Genomic DNA, 19313 nt, shown 5'->3' on the forward strand with positions numbered 1-19313 from the left:
GTAAGACGAGATTTTTTTTGTTGCGCACCGTGACCACCAACGACGCTCCCTGCATCATGGTGCGGTCGTATGATCGCCATGAGCCTACAGCGGCCTTTGGCCTTGTGAGCTCCAATGCGGCAAATGCTATACTGGATGCAAATGGGAAGATTGCCTTCTTACCTGCACTGGAAGATGTGCTTGTATGGGACATGAAACGAGGCGAGCAGGTACGTAATGTCTTCCAACTAACGCCTACAGCGAGCGATGTGGCACGAAATTGGCTACCGTGTCGAAGTCTCAGCCATTGCACGGTCACCTGAACCGTATACAAACAGGTTTGCTGTAGGATATGCGGACGGATCTATTCGATTGTGGGACGCGGATACAGCCACCGTTCTTCTCACCTTTCACGGACACCAACGCGCGGTGACCACTCTTGCGTTTGATCCCAACGGCATGCTACTAGCCAGTGGCAGCCAAGATACCAGTGTGATTGTCTGGGATACCGTCTCAGAGTCTGGTCTGTTCCGGTATGTATTCGAGTACGCTTACCGGCAGCCTCAAAAGCCACCATGATGCCATCACAGGCGTGGCCTTCTTGCCTTACAAAACGGACGCATCGAGCACAGACTACCTTGTGTCAGCTGCCAAAGATGGCTTGCTGAAACTATGGGACTTACGGCTGCAACATTGTATTGAGACGATCGTATCAGGCGATGAACAACTGTGGAGTCTCAGTGTCCATGCGGTGCCTGATCAGTCACCCTTGGTTGTTACAGGTGGGTCGAACGGCCATGTCCGTCTTTGGGAGGCAGATCAAAAGGCGCTGGAGCGTGGTTTGGAAAGCAAAGAAGGCACCACGACCCAATTTTTCGAATCGCAAGGCACAATTGATTTGCCGACAAGTCATCGCGTCTCACAACTGGCCTTCTACGGTTATTACATGGCTGCTATGAGTGGTGATCGGTCCATTCATGTGTATCGCATTCGTACTGAGGCAGAAGCCACCAAAAAGCAACAGCGTCGCTTGAAACGTGCACGTGAGAAGGGTGATGAGGTGCCGACAGAGGCGCCAGCCATCACTTGGCTTACACGTTTGGAGGCGTACGTTGTCATCCGCCCCACCATTGGTCGTATCCGCAGCTTCTCGTTCCCAAGTGGTGCTGCTCCTTCTCATGATGCCCCTGTGCCTGTTCTTTGTGCACTGACGACCAACTCTGCTGAAACGCATACGATTCCGCCACCACCGCGCAGCAAAGAGGAAAAGAAGGGTGCCATTGAAGCCACGGTTTCAAATGTGCTGGAACTCCCTGGACATCGCAGTGATGTACGTGGTGTGGCCCTGTCAAGTGATGATTCGCTCCTGGCATCGGTGTGTGGTAGCGGCCAGCTGAAAATTTGGAACATTCGCACAGGTCGTTGCATTCGCACATTGCCTGTTTCGTCGTTTGCACTGTGTGTAACATGGCTGCCTGGTGACAGGTATGTGCTAGTAGGTTGCAAGGATGGCACACTGCATACGTTTGATGTTCCAGCCGGTATGGCTATTGAAACCTTAGAGGCACATCAAGGCCCACTTTGGAGTATCGCCATCCATCCTAGTGGCCTAAGTGCCGTGACAGGCAGTGCCGACAAGGAAGTCAAGTTCTGGGAGTTTGAGATGGCACAAACAGAGCAGGGCTCTCAGCTTTCAATGGTGCATGTACGCACACTCAAGCTGACAGACGATGTACTGTGCACACGATTCTCGCCCGATGGGAAGCTTTTGGCTGTCTCACTGCTGGACAACACAGTGAAAGTGTTTTACGCTGACTCTCTCAAGTTTTTCTTGTCCTTGTACGGACACAAGTTACCTGTGCTATCCCTCGATATTTCAGGCGACTCAAAACTGTGTGTAACGTGCAGTGCGGATAAGAATGTCAAGATATGGGGTCTTGACTTTGGTGATTGCCACCGAAGTCTCTTTGCACATGATGACTCGATTATGCAGGTAGCGTTCGAACATGGGCAGCAAGGCGGGGGTTTGCAGGGTGGCCGCGAAGGCGCTTCGCATCGTTTCTGGACGGTGGGCAAGGATGGGAAAGTCAAGTACTGGGACGGCGATCGATTTGTCGGCGTGCAGACTATGGAAGGTCATCATGGTGAAGTCTGGGCGCTGTCCACGGGTCATCTTGGCCGTCTGGTGGTGACAGCAGGTGCGGATCGCAGTATCCGCGTGTGGGAGAAGACAGATGAACCTCTGTTCCTTGAGGAAGAGCGTGAAAAGGAGCTCGAGCAAATGTACGAGAGTGCTGCAACGGCGCAGAACGATGCAGCTACAGAACAATCGGGGGCAGAGGCTGAGGCGGTCACAAAGAGCACCACCGAGTCCCTCATGGCAGGCGAGCGTGTGATCGAAGCACTGGAGACCGCGGATGCGGACCTGGCCCAGCGTGCTCAAGCCGTGAAGCAGGGCCAAGATGCATCGTCTGTGCCTGTGCATCCGCTCATTCAAGCGGCGTTCTCTGGGATGGATGAGCCAGATACGCACAAATATGTGCTGCGTGTTGTGGAAAAGATCCTGCCTACACATCTAGAAGACGCACTGCTAGTGTTGCCATTCGACCGTGTCGTCTCGCTCTTCGCTTATATCGATGTATGGATTACTAAGGAATGGAACGTGTCGCTGGCTGCGCGGATCCTGTTCTTCTTGCTACGCACACATCATGCCCAGATTGTAGCGAACCGCGTGATGCGCACAACGATGGTTCGTCTGCGTACACATGTGAAAGATGTGCTTTCGAAACAGAAAACGATGATTGGGTTCAATATGGCTGCATTGCGATACTTACAAAGTCAAGAAGTGTTGCGCCGCACGACAGAACTGTTTGAAAAGCCGGACACGAACTTGGACGAACTGGATGAAGCTGCAGTTCGTGAAAAGATCGAAGAAAAGGCACGACGGAAGCGTAAGCTGGTAGTCCGGTAGATAACGTATTATGTATATCGTCTACAACATATATGCACTATACAACACAGGATGGAACAGGCCGTGAACCTGCGTCCACTTGCTCAAAGCAAGCGACGAGGCGCGAGATGGAAATGGCACCTTGCGTAATGGCCCAAACATCTGTGCCTGGCTCAATAACGGCCGGCTCCATAGCGCGCACCAGATTCGGATGAAAGGCCAAGTAGGCACACGCAGGATCTTCATCAGGCAAGTCCTTGGGCTCAATGCCAGATGGCATGACACCCCAATCCTCTGCGCCAGAGGAAGGAAGAGGATAGTATTGGCCATGCCGACTGTGCCAAATGCGCGTCCAATGTACCACAGGACGTCGCAACGTCTCGGCAATAGGAATATTGATCGAGTACGACTGAACATGTTCATCCTGATCCCATGTTTCCCACAACTGCTTGCAGAGACGCAAGGTGTACGTGCAGGCGAGGATGGAAAGCTCCTTGAATACCTCAGGCGTAAGGCCAGGACCTTCTCGACGGCCATCCAACGTTGGTGGATTTGTCTTAAAGTGGCAGAAGCTCACAGCAATAGACCGAACATCACATAGAGAGCCGGAGAGAGCAGCTCCGAGCGTACCTGAACTCACAGAAAATGCAGTGCCTGTATTTCGGCCATAATTGGGACCTGATATAACGAGGTCGATGGGGCCTGCCCCATCCGGTCCAAACAGCGCATCACCGGTATACAAGCCGACATTGGTACAGGTCGAAGGCACACCATCGACCAGCACCCATTCACCAATTTCTCCACGCTCTTTTTGAATAGGACGGCGCTCGTGACTCCAGCAATGGCGCGTGTCAGGATGAGCGCCAAGATAATTGTCCCGTAGAGGATAATAGCTGAGTTGCGTCAGGCAATACGAGAATACTTACTACCAGTAGCGCACATGTGTATTGGACACAGAATAATTTGTGCCACTCCTGCACGAGATCAGCGTCTCATACAACATACCATGATTTCTCTGAGGGTGAGCTACTCATGTATACATACGTGAACTGGGGATGACAACGCGTACATCCCAGCCTAGTGAGATCAGCTGTTGATACACCTCAAGGATGTATGGAGATGACTGGCATAAATTCAAGAGCTATTATACATACATCAGAAGGAGGGCCGTCATCATTGACCAGCAAAACTCGAGGAGATCGCATAGTGTCGTTATGATCGACGAGCGTGCGGGCAGAACCAACGCACTGTGGTATACGCGCACGAGCCTTTCACGTGGACGTAGGCCCGATACTGCGCCGATGATCGATGCTCACGGCATTTTCTGTACCAAGAAAAAAAGGCAAGCAGCGCCATCAAGCCTAAAGCCGCTTTGTACTATCTTAAAAAAGGCACGCTTTGCACATCTATTGAATCAGAGACAGGTCACATTGATACGAGTATGGACGTCAAACTAGACAGAAAAGGGGAGTACGTAGAATGAATGCACCGCAATCACCCCTCATCCTACGCGCCCAAAGGACCACTTTTGGATATCCCAAGTCAAAAAACACATTAGGCGTGCTTCGACTTGGCCGAGCGGAGCCGACGAACGTAGAACTCAAGCTCCGAGCCCTCGAGGATGTAGCCATCGGCGCGGCCCGACTGACCGGGGCGGCTCGAAATAACGGCGTAGAGACGACCAGCAGAGAACTGCTGCTCGACGAGCGGGTCGACCTTGGCGTCCTTGCGGCGCTCAGCCAGCTTGCGCTCAACGTGGTTGCTCTTCTTGACCTCCTCAGTGGTCTGGTTGCCCGGCATGCGGCGCTTGGTCACGGGCTGACCGTAGTGCTTCTCGTAAGCCATGCGGAAAGGAGTAGCGTCAATCTGGATAACGGCGCCCTTCACAAGAGTGTTGGTACGGACAAGCTCGTTGTTCGAGGCGTTGTAAACGACACCAAGAATACGCGACTTGGCAGTGATGTGCTCCGAGCCCCAAGCAAAGTTGCCGCTGTCAAGACGCAGGGCACGCTGCTTGATGTTACCGCCACGAACGCGCACATCGTGGATGCGCTTCGGGCCAAGACGAGTGTTAGCCGGCTGACGACCGAGCTCAAACTGCCTCTTCTTGCGGTAGAAGGCGTGGCGAGCACCGGTCGCCGACCGCTTGTGACGCGAGTCCCGAGTAATACCCATATTGAGCCTGTAGTGATGTTAGTATTCCGTTCACAGAAAGTGCAATAGACAGCTATGGTCGTGTAGTGAGCGTCAAGAGGGTGTCGCACAACAAACAACGACCAATCTGCCAAGCGTAACACACACCTTGAGGACGAGTGTTCGTGGGTAGGGCGTTAGCTTCGACGGAAGACAGTGCCTTCCATGCCCAGGACTGCCCATGAAGTGTCACGTGAATAATTTGTAGTTAGTCACGTGGTAGATCATGATGGGGCATGTGCCACCTGCTGCAGTGTACGTCATCGACTTGACGGATCGGGCAAGGACATCGGGCTAGCACGACGAAAGGCAGAAAGGCTTTATCGAAATGGGAGTCAACATTGCATTGTAATAACGCCTATAAACCATACACAACTCATAAACAAGGCACACGTGAAGAAGACGAAGAATACATCGGCATATGTACAGGATCCAACGACTCAGTATACAACTGAGGGAAGAGATTCGATGGCAGATCCACATCCAAATAGTCATACGATGGTGGGAATAGTGGTTCGTCAGTCTGTATAGTAGAAGAATCCAACATGGATGGTACAAGTGGATCTGCCATTTGCACAGAAGGCAGGGGAGTCGTAATTAAAGAGGGAGAGTTTGATTCCTGCGCGCTTGAAGCGACACTGGGATGGCTGTCAACACAAGGCGTGAAGGAAGATGTGAGCAGGTCCAGGTCGTGAGGCGTAGTTACACAGTCACTGGGCGCTGAGAATATTTCTCCAGAACCTTCTGAACTCGTGCATGAGGAATCTTGAAACGGAGTTTCAGCATTGGTTGCATTGGCAAGCCAGTTGACGACGGACGAATAGAAGGAGTCGCTGCTTTCTGGGACAGCAGGGGCAAGCATGCTTGCGTCTGGCCACAAGAAAGAGGAGTCAGCTTCGTTGGAGATGTGTGAAGTGCCGCGTTCAAAGACGTGAGAAGCAAGGCTGCTGCCATGGGCTGCTGGCGTTGTCGACTCGCCTGTGATGGGCCGAACTTTGCTGGCTTCAGTGCCGACTGTTGAGAGAGCACCCACTGCTGGGCCAACTCCTCCGTAGAAGAATTTGTCACCTCCGCTGCTGGGAGGTGAGTGCTCAGAGTCGGAAGAGCCAAAGCAGAGCTCGAAGCGCCACATAGGGTCGACAGAGCAGCCGGCGCTGCGCTTGCACTACTAGACTTGAACATGGGCTCTGTCACAACATCTTGCTTGAAACTTGACGTCTCTCCTTCCGTGCGAACGCTATGCATGTTTGCACTCGTCGTCTCCAAAATAGTACCACTCGATCGTTTCACTAAGTCGCCCAACAAGGACTCCAAATGACGAACCTTTGAACTCAGATCATCCACCTTCTCCTCCAATTCAACGCGCTTCTTAGATGCTGCCGCATCTCGAAGCTGATACAACTGTTTCTCCTGACGAAGGGCTACCACCTCTTGTTCAAGTTGGTCCACATATGCCTTCTTCTTTTCACGCGAGACTTGCGCAGATTTGCGGTTACGTTGCTGACGAGCTAGGCGCCGAGCAAGTTTCTCCTCTTCAGAGGACCTTCTTCCCTTGGATGCGTGAAAACAAGAAGGCTCTCCCTCTGCTGGCCGTTTCAAGCCATTCGTGGGAGAACCTATACTAGAGGAGCAGTCGCTCCCCGACTCGGTGTGCGCGAGGAGCGTGGGTTCAATCACAGCTTTTTGGGCAGTAGACATAAATAAGCTAATCCCCCACCGGATATAAGTCCACGTCCTTTAGGGCGTAGTGACCAAGTGCGAGGGCAATATATAGGCCGCACAACAGTGTGGTGGCGTTCCGACACGCAAGGTGACGTGGAAGGCTGTGTGTATACCTAGAGCTGCACGTGGGTCCACGTGTGAATGTACTTCCCCACAGAGCACATGCATGCAGGAAGCTTAGAAAGACGTGCATTGTCGTGAGGTACTACAGCACGCTTCTACACGGCCACGAAGGTAATGGTACGTGGAAAGGCTGGTGCCGCTGCGCGTGCGGCTGCACGGAACAAATTAGTAGTCACAGAAGAAGAGGACAAATCAAGTACCACAGGTACTGATATTGATACGGACTCTGAGAGCAAGAGTACAGCTCCTACAGAAAGCGATACGACTGCTAGTTCCGAAGAAACGGACGATACAGAAGATAGCGACGATGATTCGGACGAGGAAACAGACGAGGATGAAACGGATGATGATGACGAGGAGGAAACAGATGATGATGACGAGGACGAGGAGGATAGTGGAGAGGGTACGTTCAATTCAATGGAGATGATTGACATGTTCCAGAGGAGTCCGATGCGTCGAGCACAGGTACAACAACGGCTGAGCAGCGACTCCCGCCGGAAGAGCTGTCTTCTGCCTCTATCCGTGCATCGAGGTCCATGTCAGAAGACGTTGCGGAGGTTCCGATCGATTTGGAGGCCGCTAAAGCTGTGGTGTCAGCTGCGCACAAGCCGGATCCCATTTCGCCCTCTGTGGGTGCGGCCTCCATGTTAGAGCCTAGCAAGATAATTGAAAATCCGTTTGCAGAACCAGGCAAAAATGCTGCCAAGGTTTCTGAGTCTGCCGCGTCGAAGCCGCCGCCGCTCCCTCCCCTATCCACGTATACGGCAAAACAGCGAGCTGCATCGGAGAAGGCTGACCGTATTAATGATTCAGAGTACGATTTGATTTTGGCCAGTATGGTCTCACAGAATCGCAAGTTGAATCAGGATCCCAAGGCTATGCGTCGCAGTGCTATGGGTATGGGTAAACTTCGACAAAGCTTCGAGCGTTTGCAGATGCGCAACCAGGCCAAGAGTGAGGCCGAGGCGGATGGTGTCGGCGGGGCAAGCAAAGATTTTGGCCTGGTCTTGGATGACAAAGAGGAGAAGACAGGGTCCGGTATGGACGAGAGCGAAGCTGAAAATATTGACTGGGAGTTCTGGGGGGGTCTCATTAAAAGTATGTGGAAAATGTAGCTAACAAAAGACTATAACAGCATTCTCTCTACCAGTCCGATTGAGCTGAGCAAAGCCATTTATTCTGGTATTCCATCCGCCCTGCGTGGTATGATGTGGCAGCTACTTAGTAGTAGCAAGGATGAGGAGCTGGAAGCACAGTATGCGCGATATTTGTCGCTGCCATGCCCCCATGAGGCAGCGATCCGACGTGACTTGAACAGGACTTTCCCATCCCAAGAGTATTTCAAAGATGTGCGGGGCGTGGGCCAAGAGAATCTGTACAATGTGGTAAAAGCTTATTCGTTGTACGACCCTGAATGTGGATACTGTCAAGGCATGCAATTTATTGTGGGCCCTCTTCTTTTGAATGTGCGTGCTGTGTATACTGACATAATAGATGCCTGATGAAGAGGCTTTTAGCACGTTGGTCCGCTTGATGCAGAACTATGACTTGCGTGGACATTATATTCGTACGTGTGCAAATGGGCTCACCTTAGCAAACATGCCATCGTTGCAGCTTCGATTGTACCAATTCGACCGTATCGTTGAGGAGACGCTTCCAGCATTGTATATGCACTTACTGCGACGTGGTATTAAGAGCAGCATGTATGCAAGCCAATGGTTTATGACATTGTTTTCATACCGATTCCCATTGGAGGTGGTGTACCGCATTTTGGACTCGATTTTTGCCGAAGGTATTGAGGCGATGTTCCGATTTGCCTTGGCTCTAATGAGCAAGAATGAGGCTAAGCTTCTGGAACTGGACTTTGAAGGGTGTCTAGAGTTCCTGAAAGACTATTTGATTGATGTCTACACGAACGAGAAAACGGAGGGAAAGCCCGAGAGTGTTCGTATCGGTGAGCTGGTGCGTGATGCATTTAAGATCAAGATTCCTCAGTACACCTTGGATGCTTATGCGAACGAGTTTTACGACCAGGCCAAGCAGGCCAATGAGCGACAAGTGGAAATGGAGGCATTGCGCTTGGTCAACCGCAATCTCCAGATGCGTGTACAGTCGTTAGAGGAACAGCTAAGTCATCTCAATGCTGAGCATGTTGACCTTGTGAAGCGCGTCGTCATGGAGAAGCTCTCGCATGATGAGATGGCAGAAGAACTTGTACGCTACAAGATGATGTATGCGGAGGCGGTTCTCCAAAATGAATCGCCGCGCACGCCTACACTTCCTCCACAGTAAAGGGGGGGAGGGCCACCGGATTCAACGCGCCAACTTCCCAAGTAGCCGGCCATAGGTTTAGTCATTGAAATTGTGCCCAAGCCGGGACCCCACGCCGAACCCCGAACAAAGGTTTACGTTGTTCACGGACCTTGTGCACCGACATGGACGCGAGCAACGCGAAGGTCCTCCGCTCCGGCTGGGTCCTTAAGAGGAAGAAGAAGAAGCTCCAAGGTACGTTTAGGGTAGCACATATGGCTAATATATGAGGCTACGCCAAGCGCTGGCTCATTATTTTCGAGGATGGTACACTGTCGTACTCGACCAATCCTGAGAGCAATTCGCGCGGAGTGATCGACGTGCCGCACGCTAGTGTGTCTTCTGACATCCGACATGGTATGTATGCAGCAGCATATTCTTACCCTGCTTAGGCACGATCCACGTCGACAGCGGCTCCACGGTATTCCGTACGTACTTCTCATTCTCGCGAAACTAACAGGGGCAGATTTCAAGATGCTGAACCAGAACGATTTTATGGAATGGAGGACAGATCTTCGCAAGTTCTTGAATGGAGGTGCAGCGCATTCGCCGGCGCAGCAGCCGCAGGCGGGTACGATGGGCCAAGTCGATGAGCTCCTTGCGGCGTGCATTGCGAAGCTCAGGACTGTGAACAAGACACAACATTCTGAAGACATTGATGATGTGATTTCATCCCTCCAGGTTCTACATGGTCACCACGGTGATATCCGCCAGCAGCTTGCGAGGCGATCTAGGGGAGGTGATGCGGCTTCTATGTCAGCAGCCTCTCAGACGGGATCAACGCATAGCCACTCGCACGGCGCCGCAGCTGGCTTTGGTGCTGGTGCAGGCTTGGCAGCTGGTGCAGGCCTAGGTGTTGCTGCTGGCTCGATGGGATCTGGTAGTGCATCGCCGCAACCTGGAGGCGATGATGGCGAGCACGACTTTTATGATGCCAACGATATGTACGATGGCGTCGAATATGAAATCCAGAGTAATGGCGATTATGACGATGAGGAAGACGACGATGCTAACATGTATGTGGATGAGGAGGAAGACTCAAAGCCGGTCCTTCCTACGCCCACAGAGTTGCCGCTGCCTGCCTCGGAACAAGTGACGTACCGCAAGCAATTGCCAGCGCCTGTGACAGGTGAAGAAATGTCGCTGTTCTCGATCCTGAAGAAGAATGTCGGTAAGGATCTGTCGACCATTTCCTTCCCTGTGACTTTCAACTGTCCTCTCTCGCTTCTGCAGGCGGTAGCAGAGGAGTATGAATATGCTCCCAAGCTGCTGGAGCGTGCAGCGAAGGCCTCGGATAGCACAGAACGTCTTTCGTTGGTGGGTGCATTTGCTGTGAGCAGTTACGCATCAACGGCGCAGCGCACGACGCGCAAGCCCTTTAACCCATTGCTTGGTGAGACGTACGAGTGCATTCGCGCTGATCGCAACATGTACTTTGTCGCAGAAAAGGTGGTCCATCGTCCGCCTGTGATTGCATCGTACGCCAAAGGCGATGGTTGGTCCGTGTCTGCGGCTGGAACTGTGAAGAACAAGTTCTGGGGCAAGTCGCTAGAGCTTATTGCGGAAGGTGCCCAAGTCGTGGAGCTGGAGACAGGTGATCGGTACAGCATTACCAAGCCCAGCTCCTTTATGCGTAACCTTCTTGCCGGTAATAAGTACCTGGAGCATGTCGGTGAGATGGCCATTACCAATCTGAAGACGAAAGAACGATTGGTCATTCAGTTCAAGGAAGGCTCATACTTCGGCGGCGCTGCCAACAGGAACCAAATCGAAGGCACACTCTACGATGCGAACAACTCCAAAGTGGGTACCCTCAAGGGCAAGTGGGATGAACAAATAGCCCGTGTGATGCAGAAGGACCACCTTCAGGTGCTTTGGGAGGTGGACCCGATGCCGCCTAACCCGGCCAAGTACTATGGCTTTACCTACTTTGCCCTCTCGCTGAATGAGATTACGGACGACCTAAAGAATGTATTGCCGCCAACCGATTCACGCTTGCGTCCTGACCAGCGTGCCTTGGAAGACGGTGATGCAGACTCGGCAGAGGAGCTGAAGCACACGCTGGAGAACGAACAGCGCGCACGCCGTAAACAGATGGAAGATGCTGGAGAAACGTACCAGCCCCAATGGTTCCACCAAAGTTCTGACACCGTGGAATGGGTGTATGGTGGCCCAAGTGGTGAAGACTACTTCCAAGAGAGGCAAAAAGTCAAAGCACACAAGGGCCAGTGGCAGACTAAGAATGCTGTCATCTTTAACCACTAACGATGCGCTTTCCATAGTGAGTGCATAGAATTATCTAGCGTAGCAACTGAACGCAATACACGACGAGTGGACTCGAAGGGTTTGGACGAACCGTAGCGATATGCACCTAGGTATATAGGCTAATTCGACACCGGCATCGCAACGGCCGGTTAGCACAATTGGTAGTGTGTCTGACTACGAAAGCTCGTACGAGCTGAGCATATCAGGAGGTTGCGGGTTCGAGCCCCGTGCTGGTCATTTTTTTTTCTCACATAGCGGCAAGGTCCGTGCGAACGGGCCGAAGGGCAAATGGACGAAATTGCCTGATTTTCCGTGGCTAGCCCCAGTGAGATCGACCAAAACAAGGAACAAAAGCGCAGGCAATCAAAATATTGTGAAATGGTACAAAACTACAGCCGAGTGCGTATAGGTTCAAACAGGTCCTGTAGAAGGCAGGTATTAATCGTATCCCAATCCACGTCACCTTCAAATTGACACTCGTAGAAAGCGCGCGACGCATTTGCAAAGAAAGGCGTCAGCCCTGCTGCGTTGTCGAGGCGTGAGGCAGCCAGCATTGGTTTCCTTTCTTGGGCCCGTACCACGACATCGTCCGCTGCCTCGGTCGCGGGAGGGTGCTCCTTGGCAGCCAGAGCGCCAATACAGTCCAATAAAGACTCGGCGGACCAGTCACTTTGGTCGTTCATAGCATCTGGTGTATCCGTGATAAGGAGCCATTGGTGAATCTGGAAGTCTTCCGTCTGGAGGGTGATGAGATAGTCGGCGAGCTTGGCGACGCTGCCAATAAGATACAGGGCATCGGACTTGTCCGCTGGCAGAGAAGATGACGACTTGGCCTCGCCGAGAATACGCAACATCTCTGTCAAAATGATCGGCCAAAAGCCTGTGAGGTGTTGCGAGGCAAATCGGCACAACAACACACGCATACACAAGAACACTTCGGCTTGCACGATCTCAGCTGGTTGCGATCGCACGATCTCGACCACCTTTTCTTGGATTTGAGGAAGCTGTGCAAGGAAATCATTCGTCTTCCCTGTGTATACCACGTACGAGAGGCGGCGTATGGCGGTCACGCGCGCGTACAGATCAGCCTCGCGGCTCGTGAACAAGTTGGATGTGGGCGTGGCATTGATACGGCCCAGAACATCGGTCCAACGTTCGCGTTCCGCTTGAAGTAGTGCATGCACAATCGGAGCCCATTGGCGTCCCAGTGACGATGTTTGCGTAAAGAACTTCGCATCCATAAATGCGTCCAAGACTTGCGTGCGCCATGTCTTGATAGTTGTGGGCATACGACTCAACCGTACCAGTGTATCCAAGACCAGCGGCTCTGGATCCAGCGTGCGGCCACGCGTACGCACACCCGGTGCCACGACATAGTATACCATACTTGTGGAGATCGCCACCAGTTTATCATTGTCGATACGCAGGGAGACATACGCAGGAAGTACTTGAGCACCTAGGCACTGAACGACGACAGCTGGCGCTGGTGGTACGGCTACACCGTCCCCTGCATCATCCTTCTCACTCAAGGCAGAGACCGCATCGCTATCGCGCCCTGATGACGCAGAAATGTCCAGGGAGCGCGCATATAGCGAGATAGTTAGCTCGGACAAACGCATAAATGTGTCCTGCACATCACGGCGCATGCGTGCATCCTCAAAGGCACGCGTTGTCGCGAGTTTCACACCCAGCTGGGTAACGAGACGCAACATGCCAAAGACCCAAGCCTTGTTGGTTGTGCTGCTAATCGACTTGGCCAGTATACTGAAAATGGGCCACACTTGCGGAATGAACGGTGCATCCAGACGTTCCGTGTACAAGTCCAGGAACTGGAACAGGACCACCTCACTCACGAAGCTCGTACGGCCCTGTTTCTTCGCGCGGTCATTGGAACTGACACGTCCGGCAATGGCATCACATAGCGACGTACACACAATCTGCGCACTCGGCGCTAAACACGCCAGCAGCGCCAGTGTGTCGTCCAGCACATGCTCTTCATCTGTAGCATCCAACGCTGCGCGGGAAGCACGCGACCAGTACTCCATGATCGCGTCCACCGTAGCCGAGGTGTACAGCCCGTAAAGACGCTCCAATGCAGCACGCGTGCGTGTTACCACCGCTTCCAGGCGAGGATCGGCTCTCGCGACGATCCACGCATAGGCCAGCGCCTGCACCACATCGGCGATACTGCGCGACGTGCCAGCATGGCTCGATGATGTGCGGGAGGCAGTGCTGCTATCACTGAGGAACACACTGGAAATGTTACCCAGGAACCCGCCGGATGTCTCGGGACGTCGGACCCGTTCCACTTCATTCGAGTGGTGCGACGACATGGCTTGCACGAGGGTGTGTTCCAATACAGCGGTAAGTTGATTCAGCTCCAGCTCTGTACGGGGCACACGATGCAAGGTTGCGTCGTGTGTGGGCCTCCATGCACGTGCGGTGGTGGTATCGTACGACTGCATGGCCGTAAGAAGCAACGCACGAACAGTGGAGCAAAGCGGAAGCATAAAGGCCTGTACGGCCTTGTCGGTCAAGGGAAGAAGTGTATGTGCCAAGTCCATCCACGCAAAGAGGGCCGTATCGTTGGTCGTACGAAGCAGACCCACCTGCAGGAGCGAAGCAAACGACGCACTTGCCTCCGCCGACATGTACGATGTGCGGTAGTGCACAAGGAGGACTTCGCGTATGGTACGAAGGACCAGGACCTGGGTAGGTGTATCGCCACGGTGCATGGCTAGGAGAAGCACATCGTGAAGGCCCGTTTCCACGCTCGAGCACCATGTCTGGTCTGGCTCCATGGCAAGGAGCAAGCGAAGCAGTTCTAGGCAGAGTGCATACGTGGCCTCATCCGACTCGGCGGCGTGTGTAGATGGCATAGAGCGGAGGAGAACGAGGACGTACTCTTTCAAGACATTCGAAATAGGGCCCTCTTCGATCTGGCATGAAGCTTCGTCGGAAGCCCATGTGAAGACAGTCGATTGGGCACTGTGCAGTACTCGTACACCATCGATGGTCAAAAGCGAGGTCAAGGTAGCCAAGTAGTAGTTCATAAACGCTTGATCAAAGGGCTCTGTGTACTCGTACACAGGCACCTCGACCGAGGCGCCGTGCTGTGTTGAGATGTTCACATGCGACATGGTCCGCGTAGCCGGGACTCGGACCAAGTTGTGGAGCAACAACTGAAGCAACGTATCGTACGAAGATACATAGGCACACAGCCACAGTTCACTTTGGTGCTTCTCCATTACATGGTGCGACCGCAAACGATCCAGCACGAGAAAGACAGGCGCCTCCAAGCGCCGAGCCGCATCCGTGCTGAGCCGCCATAGAGTGCCCAGGGCATCCATCGCACGTGCACAGGCCGAGGCAGAGTGCGTGAGCTGTGTGCACAAAAAGTGCGTTGCGTATTCATTTTCGCCCGTGAGCGCATCCACGTCCCAGAACAAGGCAACGGCCTCCGTATGGTGGCGAAAGGATGCCGGTTGCAATGCATCAAGGAGGCATTGCATCACAATATCGCTGTGCGCCTGTGTTGCAAAGTCAAAAGCGCCATCAATGCACTGGCTGTTCGACAATCGCATCGCCATGCGTAGCGCAGCATGCGGCGACGCAAACGAGGATGCGCGGCGGATGTACGCAAAGAGAGCCTCATTCCATGCCGCCACATCCAACGTGAGATGCGTCGTGGTATCCAATGTCGCAACGGCCGTATCCAGCAACGTAAGCATGCGGTCCAGCAGCGTCCAGCACGCCGATGTCACACCCGCATCACCCTCGGCCCGATCCACAGGGGCCGGTAAGGCCATGCGCAGCAACGCCTCCATCCACGCCTGGAGATAGGCTGGCGAGCGAAGCGTGGGCACAGACTCTACTTCCTCGTCGCCGTACCATTGCGCAGCGGGTGTGCGAAGGGATATATGGCCGCTCGTCTGGTCTTCGCTCTTGGTGGCCACCACAGCGGACGCATCGAGTCGTTGGACCATAGCGTCTACCACCTTCAAAGCATGGACGACGGCCGTGGCCGACACGGTCCGTGCCTGCCACCGTGCATCCGCTTCACCAACGAGGGCCAGGCATAAAACAGGGAGATGCGTGTGCACAGCCTCCTCGTCGTGGGGACGAAAGGCGTCCAGAATACGCTCACACAAGGAGAGCACATCGCGAGACGCCTCGTTCTCCATCTGCGCAAGCATGCCGCGGTACAGCTGTTGGTACAGCACATGGGCCTCCAAGGCCTCAAAAAGCGTCTGCGCTGTGGGATACAATTCCGCATCGGCCCGCAAATTTGTATGTGCCACGAGCGTGTCAAACACATCCAGGACCATCGCCTGCAAGAGTGGCTGCGCAATCGTGCTCTTGTCCATGAGCGATACAAGGACTTTGTAAGGCCGCTGTGCCTCTCGTGTATGGGCCATGGCATCGTGCAAGGCGCGACGAGCACTGGGCAAGGCGTGTGTCTGAAAGTAGGTCTCTTGGGCCTGTTCATCGTTCTCTGCACTCACCAGCCAGGTATACAGGCGCCGATTCAGACTGATATCACGACGCAGCACCGTGCATAGCGCTGCATATGTCAATGCCTCCTTGTCCGCAGACCTTAGGTCCCGCATGACATCGGACGACCAGGCCATGTGTGTAATCAAAAAGTCGAGCGCTTGACGACGTACGAGTAGCGCATCGTCTTGAAGCGTATGTGCCATGGCCTGCGCTAAGAGCGACACATGCATGCTCGCCAAGGTGGGGGCGCCAGCCGCGCCGATCGTCGGCATCCGTCGGGCCAAGTAGTTCAGAGCACATAGACGTACACTGGGGGACGCCATAAGAACGTTCCACATGTTCTGGAAGAAGAACGCAGGCTGGACAGACGTCGCGATGCGATCGAGCAGAGTCACCACACGATCGAAAAACTCGCTGCCTTCTTCTTCGAGGCCCGGCAAGAGCGACAGGAGCAAGGCGCGTGTGAGTGGACGCAAATCAACACCTAGTGGTAAGTAGAAACGTTCATACAGGCCCAATACGACGCCTCGAATGGATGTGGCAGCATGGGGGAAGAACGGGAGAAGACCGGGCGTCCATACGGCGAGATCACGACGTAGGCCATCCGCTCCTAGCACGGTGAAGATGTGGGTATATACGTCGAGGGCGCGGGTATGCACACCGGTAGGGAGCGCCGGGTTCAAGCATTGCGAGAGTCGTTTCGCGACGATGAGCTTCGTCGGAATGACATTGTACTTCGGCGCGCTTTGGAGCACTTTCAATAGGCGGCCCAGGAACGAAATGAAGTCGGCCCACTCGGCCACGCTATCAAACTTGGCCAATGCCTTTTCTACATTGGCCTGGTAGCGCTTAAATGTGGCGTCTTGGTACAGAGCTGCATGTCAGGGCTCGTATGGGGACGTACCTTTTTCACTCTGCTCCGCCCATCGTTTCTGTTCGTACCGCGCTGCGGCACTTCGCCACAATTCGCTGTCGTCCGCATTCTGTGGATCCGTCGTTGCATTGACCGCCGACTGCCGCGTGACAAGCGCGTCTGGATGGAACGACATCGTCCAAGGCGCAGCACGGTGGTGTCCTCTCGATCCAGGTCGCGGAGCGCCTGCCCTGCCAGGCTGATGAGGTAAGCGGCCTAGCCTGGCCTCGCGTGCAAGCCCACCTGGCCCATCCCTCATCGCTCGCTGGCTCGCAGCAGGTACGTGCGCGTGGAGGCGACCTTCAACGACCATGTCGCGCTCGCTACGTACGCGTCCTACGACGCTGTACGCCAAAGATGGCCTGCCTAGTACAGGTGTTGTACCGCGGCCATCACGCAAGCCACTAGCGACGGAGGCAGATGCTGAAGACAAGGTCCGGAATCGGTTGTCGATGCGGTACGCCTCTTCGTCGGCGATGCCTTCGTATATGGGCGGCTTGAGTCACCTGGGCCCGGTGGCTGGCCGCGGTGGCTTGGAGAGTGTGGCAGAAGATGCTGCGCCGCCTGTGCCGCCAGTACCAGCCCTGTTGCCTACGGCTACGCCGACCTTGTCCCAAGCTGGCGAGACAAGTACGCCCGGCCCGGAAGCCTGGGAATCGCATACACTCCCTGGCGTGAACGCGGACGTGTTTGCATCTGAGTCGTTTGATCCACACCGGTTTGTGATGACGAGCGTGCAGCAGCAAAGTGAGGCAGGACTACAAAGTCTACGTACAACGCTGGGAACGATCCACACCACGACGCAGCAGCAGCTCAAAGAGCAAGTGTTTAAAAACTACACGGAATTCATCACGATCAGCCGTGAAATTGCGACGTTTGAGAACGATATGCTGGAATTCAAAGAGCTACTTAGCGAATGGAAGCAGATCCCACAGCAAATGCATTTGCACGATCCCATCAGCGATGGCGTGTTGGACGGCGACGCGTTGCTCCCTGCTTCGCTGAAGCATCAAAAACGCAGTGCAGCAGACTTGGAGCATATTTACAAAGCGCAGCTCGCGTCGCTGTGGGAGAACATTGAAGGGTCACAGCGGCTGGTGCCGTATGTGCCAGGCCGTCACTTGATTGCTGAGACAAGTCAGTTTGTCGAGCTGAATGCCGCGACCTACAAGCCCAAGCAATCCATTGCGCTCTTCCTGCTGGACGATATGTTGCTTGTGGCCGTGCAGCGCAAGCGACACTATGGCAGCCGTGTCCACCTAGTCGCCGAGCGCTGCTTCAGCTTGTCGGAGATTGTAGTGGTGGATTTGAAAGACTCGAAAGATGTACGACATGCCCTCAAAATCAAGCATGGCAAAGAGTCGTTTGTGTACAAAACAGAGCACCCTCAAGACAAGCGTGCGTTGCTCCGTGCGTTCCGCGGTGTCGGTGAGGCCCTTGCTGCGAAGATGAAAAAGGAGCGGCAAGCACGGGCAGAGGCGCAACGGCGTGGTGACGATGTCGTGCTGGCAGATACCATGGACCCCGCGACCAGTGGCCTAGATGGCACCGGTACGAAAGACGCAGCGGCAGCGTCGGCCGATGATCTTCCGACGCTTGGCCCATGGCTCCACGACGTCGTGGATGAGCTCGCTGTGCACATTGCGCTGCGCGAATGGGAGCAGGCCGTGGCCCTGGTCGAGGATGGGCGAAAGCGCCTCGCGAATCGCCCGGTCTCGGAAGGGCCGCTGTTCTTGCTCGTGGAGCACTTGAATGCCTCTGCCAACGAATTGGTGAGTGCGATCAGTGCCGAGCTCGTTTCGCCGTACCAACGCAAGTCGACCGTCGTGCGCGACGCTGCGCTGTTGGTCCGTCTTGACAAGGGTCGCGAAGCGCGTGATTTGCTGCTGGAAGCGCGCTCGGATTTGCTACGTCGGCGCACGCGACAGATCAAGTACGAAGGCGATGTAAGTTTGTATATTTCCGAATTGGCGATGCTCTACTTTACATTGATCAAAAACACAGGCGACTGGTACATGGCCGCGTTTAAGGACTACAAAATGGCATCCGGTTTCGTGCAGTGGGCCTCCGAGCAGGTTCGGGCGTATGCTGATACGTTCCGACGCCAAGTGTATGGCGTGGATCAGGACCCACGGATCGTACAGGAAGCCATCGACATTACGCGCAACTGTGCTCAGCTCCTGAATGATGTGGGTCTTGGCTTGGGATTCTTGTTGGAGTATGTATCATGGCGACTTACACATCAGCGATTTACTGCAGCCAGGAGAGGCGCCTACCACGCCGTCTCTGCAGATCTCAGCGCTGCCGCCCTTAGCGCCACGCGAACGAAGGCCGTATGCATGGCACAATGAGCCGCCGACG

The 19313-nt window shown here is 54.2% G+C and overlaps 7 protein-coding genes across 7 annotated transcripts; 4 read left to right on the forward strand and 3 right to left on the reverse strand.

Moving 5' to 3' along the window:
* Positions 1 to 56: 56 nt before the first annotated feature.
* Positions 57 to 2950, forward strand: Malapachy_1574 (wd-repeat-containing protein; the record flags this gene model as incomplete). Its single annotated transcript, XM_018136078.1, has 3 exons — positions 57 to 209; positions 241 to 512; positions 541 to 2950. The coding sequence occupies 3 exons, from the start codon at positions 57 to 59 to the stop codon at positions 2948 to 2950; spliced, it is 2835 nt and encodes a 944-aa protein (XP_017990771.1).
* A 37-nt stretch (positions 2951 to 2987) lies between these two features.
* On the reverse strand, positions 2988 to 4134 carry Malapachy_1618 (sure-like protein; the record flags this gene model as incomplete). The annotated part of the gene is made up of 4 exons (XM_018136121.1): positions 2988 to 3822; positions 3935 to 3944; positions 3974 to 4052; positions 4084 to 4134. The coding sequence occupies 4 exons, from the start codon at positions 4132 to 4134 to the stop codon at positions 2988 to 2990; spliced, it is 975 nt and encodes a 324-aa protein (XP_017990758.1).
* A 349-nt stretch (positions 4135 to 4483) lies between these two features.
* On the reverse strand, positions 4484 to 5104 carry Malapachy_1583 (40s ribosomal protein s8; the record flags this gene model as incomplete). Its single annotated transcript, XM_018136087.1, has 1 exon — positions 4484 to 5104. One exon carries the CDS (start codon positions 5102 to 5104, stop codon positions 4484 to 4486), a length of 621 nt encoding a protein of 206 aa, XP_017990749.1.
* Positions 5105 to 7081: 1977 nt separating this feature from the next.
* Malapachy_1601 (gyp5-gtpase-activating protein) lies at positions 7082 to 9259 on the forward strand (the record flags this gene model as incomplete). Its single annotated transcript, XM_018136104.1, has 4 exons — positions 7082 to 7370; positions 7409 to 8065; positions 8093 to 8433; positions 8462 to 9259. 4 exons carry the CDS (start codon positions 7082 to 7084, stop codon positions 9257 to 9259), a joined length of 2085 nt encoding a protein of 694 aa, XP_017990832.1.
* A 143-nt stretch (positions 9260 to 9402) lies between these two features.
* On the forward strand, positions 9403 to 11542 carry Malapachy_1581 (hypothetical protein; the record flags this gene model as incomplete). Its single annotated transcript, XM_018136085.1, has 3 exons — positions 9403 to 9472; positions 9509 to 9634; positions 9738 to 11542. The coding sequence occupies 3 exons, from the start codon at positions 9403 to 9405 to the stop codon at positions 11540 to 11542; spliced, it is 2001 nt and encodes a 666-aa protein (XP_017990751.1).
* A 389-nt stretch (positions 11543 to 11931) lies between these two features.
* On the reverse strand, positions 11932 to 17088 carry Malapachy_1610 (leucine zipper transcription factors; the record flags this gene model as incomplete). The annotated part of the gene is made up of 2 exons (XM_018136113.1): positions 11932 to 16913; positions 16944 to 17088. The coding sequence occupies 2 exons, from the start codon at positions 17086 to 17088 to the stop codon at positions 11932 to 11934; spliced, it is 5127 nt and encodes a 1708-aa protein (XP_017990845.1).
* A 175-nt stretch (positions 17089 to 17263) lies between these two features.
* On the forward strand, positions 17264 to 19266 carry Malapachy_1576 (hypothetical protein; the record flags this gene model as incomplete). The annotated part of the gene is made up of 2 exons (XM_018136080.1): positions 17264 to 19170; positions 19212 to 19266. 2 exons carry the CDS (start codon positions 17264 to 17266, stop codon positions 19264 to 19266), a joined length of 1962 nt encoding a protein of 653 aa, XP_017990769.1.
* Between the last annotated feature and the right edge of the window lie 47 nt (positions 19267 to 19313).

The sequence above is a fragment of the Malassezia pachydermatis genome, assembly GCF_001278385.1.
Source record: "Malassezia pachydermatis strain CBS 1879 chromosome Unknown scaffold7, whole genome shotgun sequence".
In the NCBI taxonomy this organism is placed as follows: domain Eukaryota; kingdom Fungi; phylum Basidiomycota; class Malasseziomycetes; order Malasseziales; family Malasseziaceae; genus Malassezia; species Malassezia pachydermatis.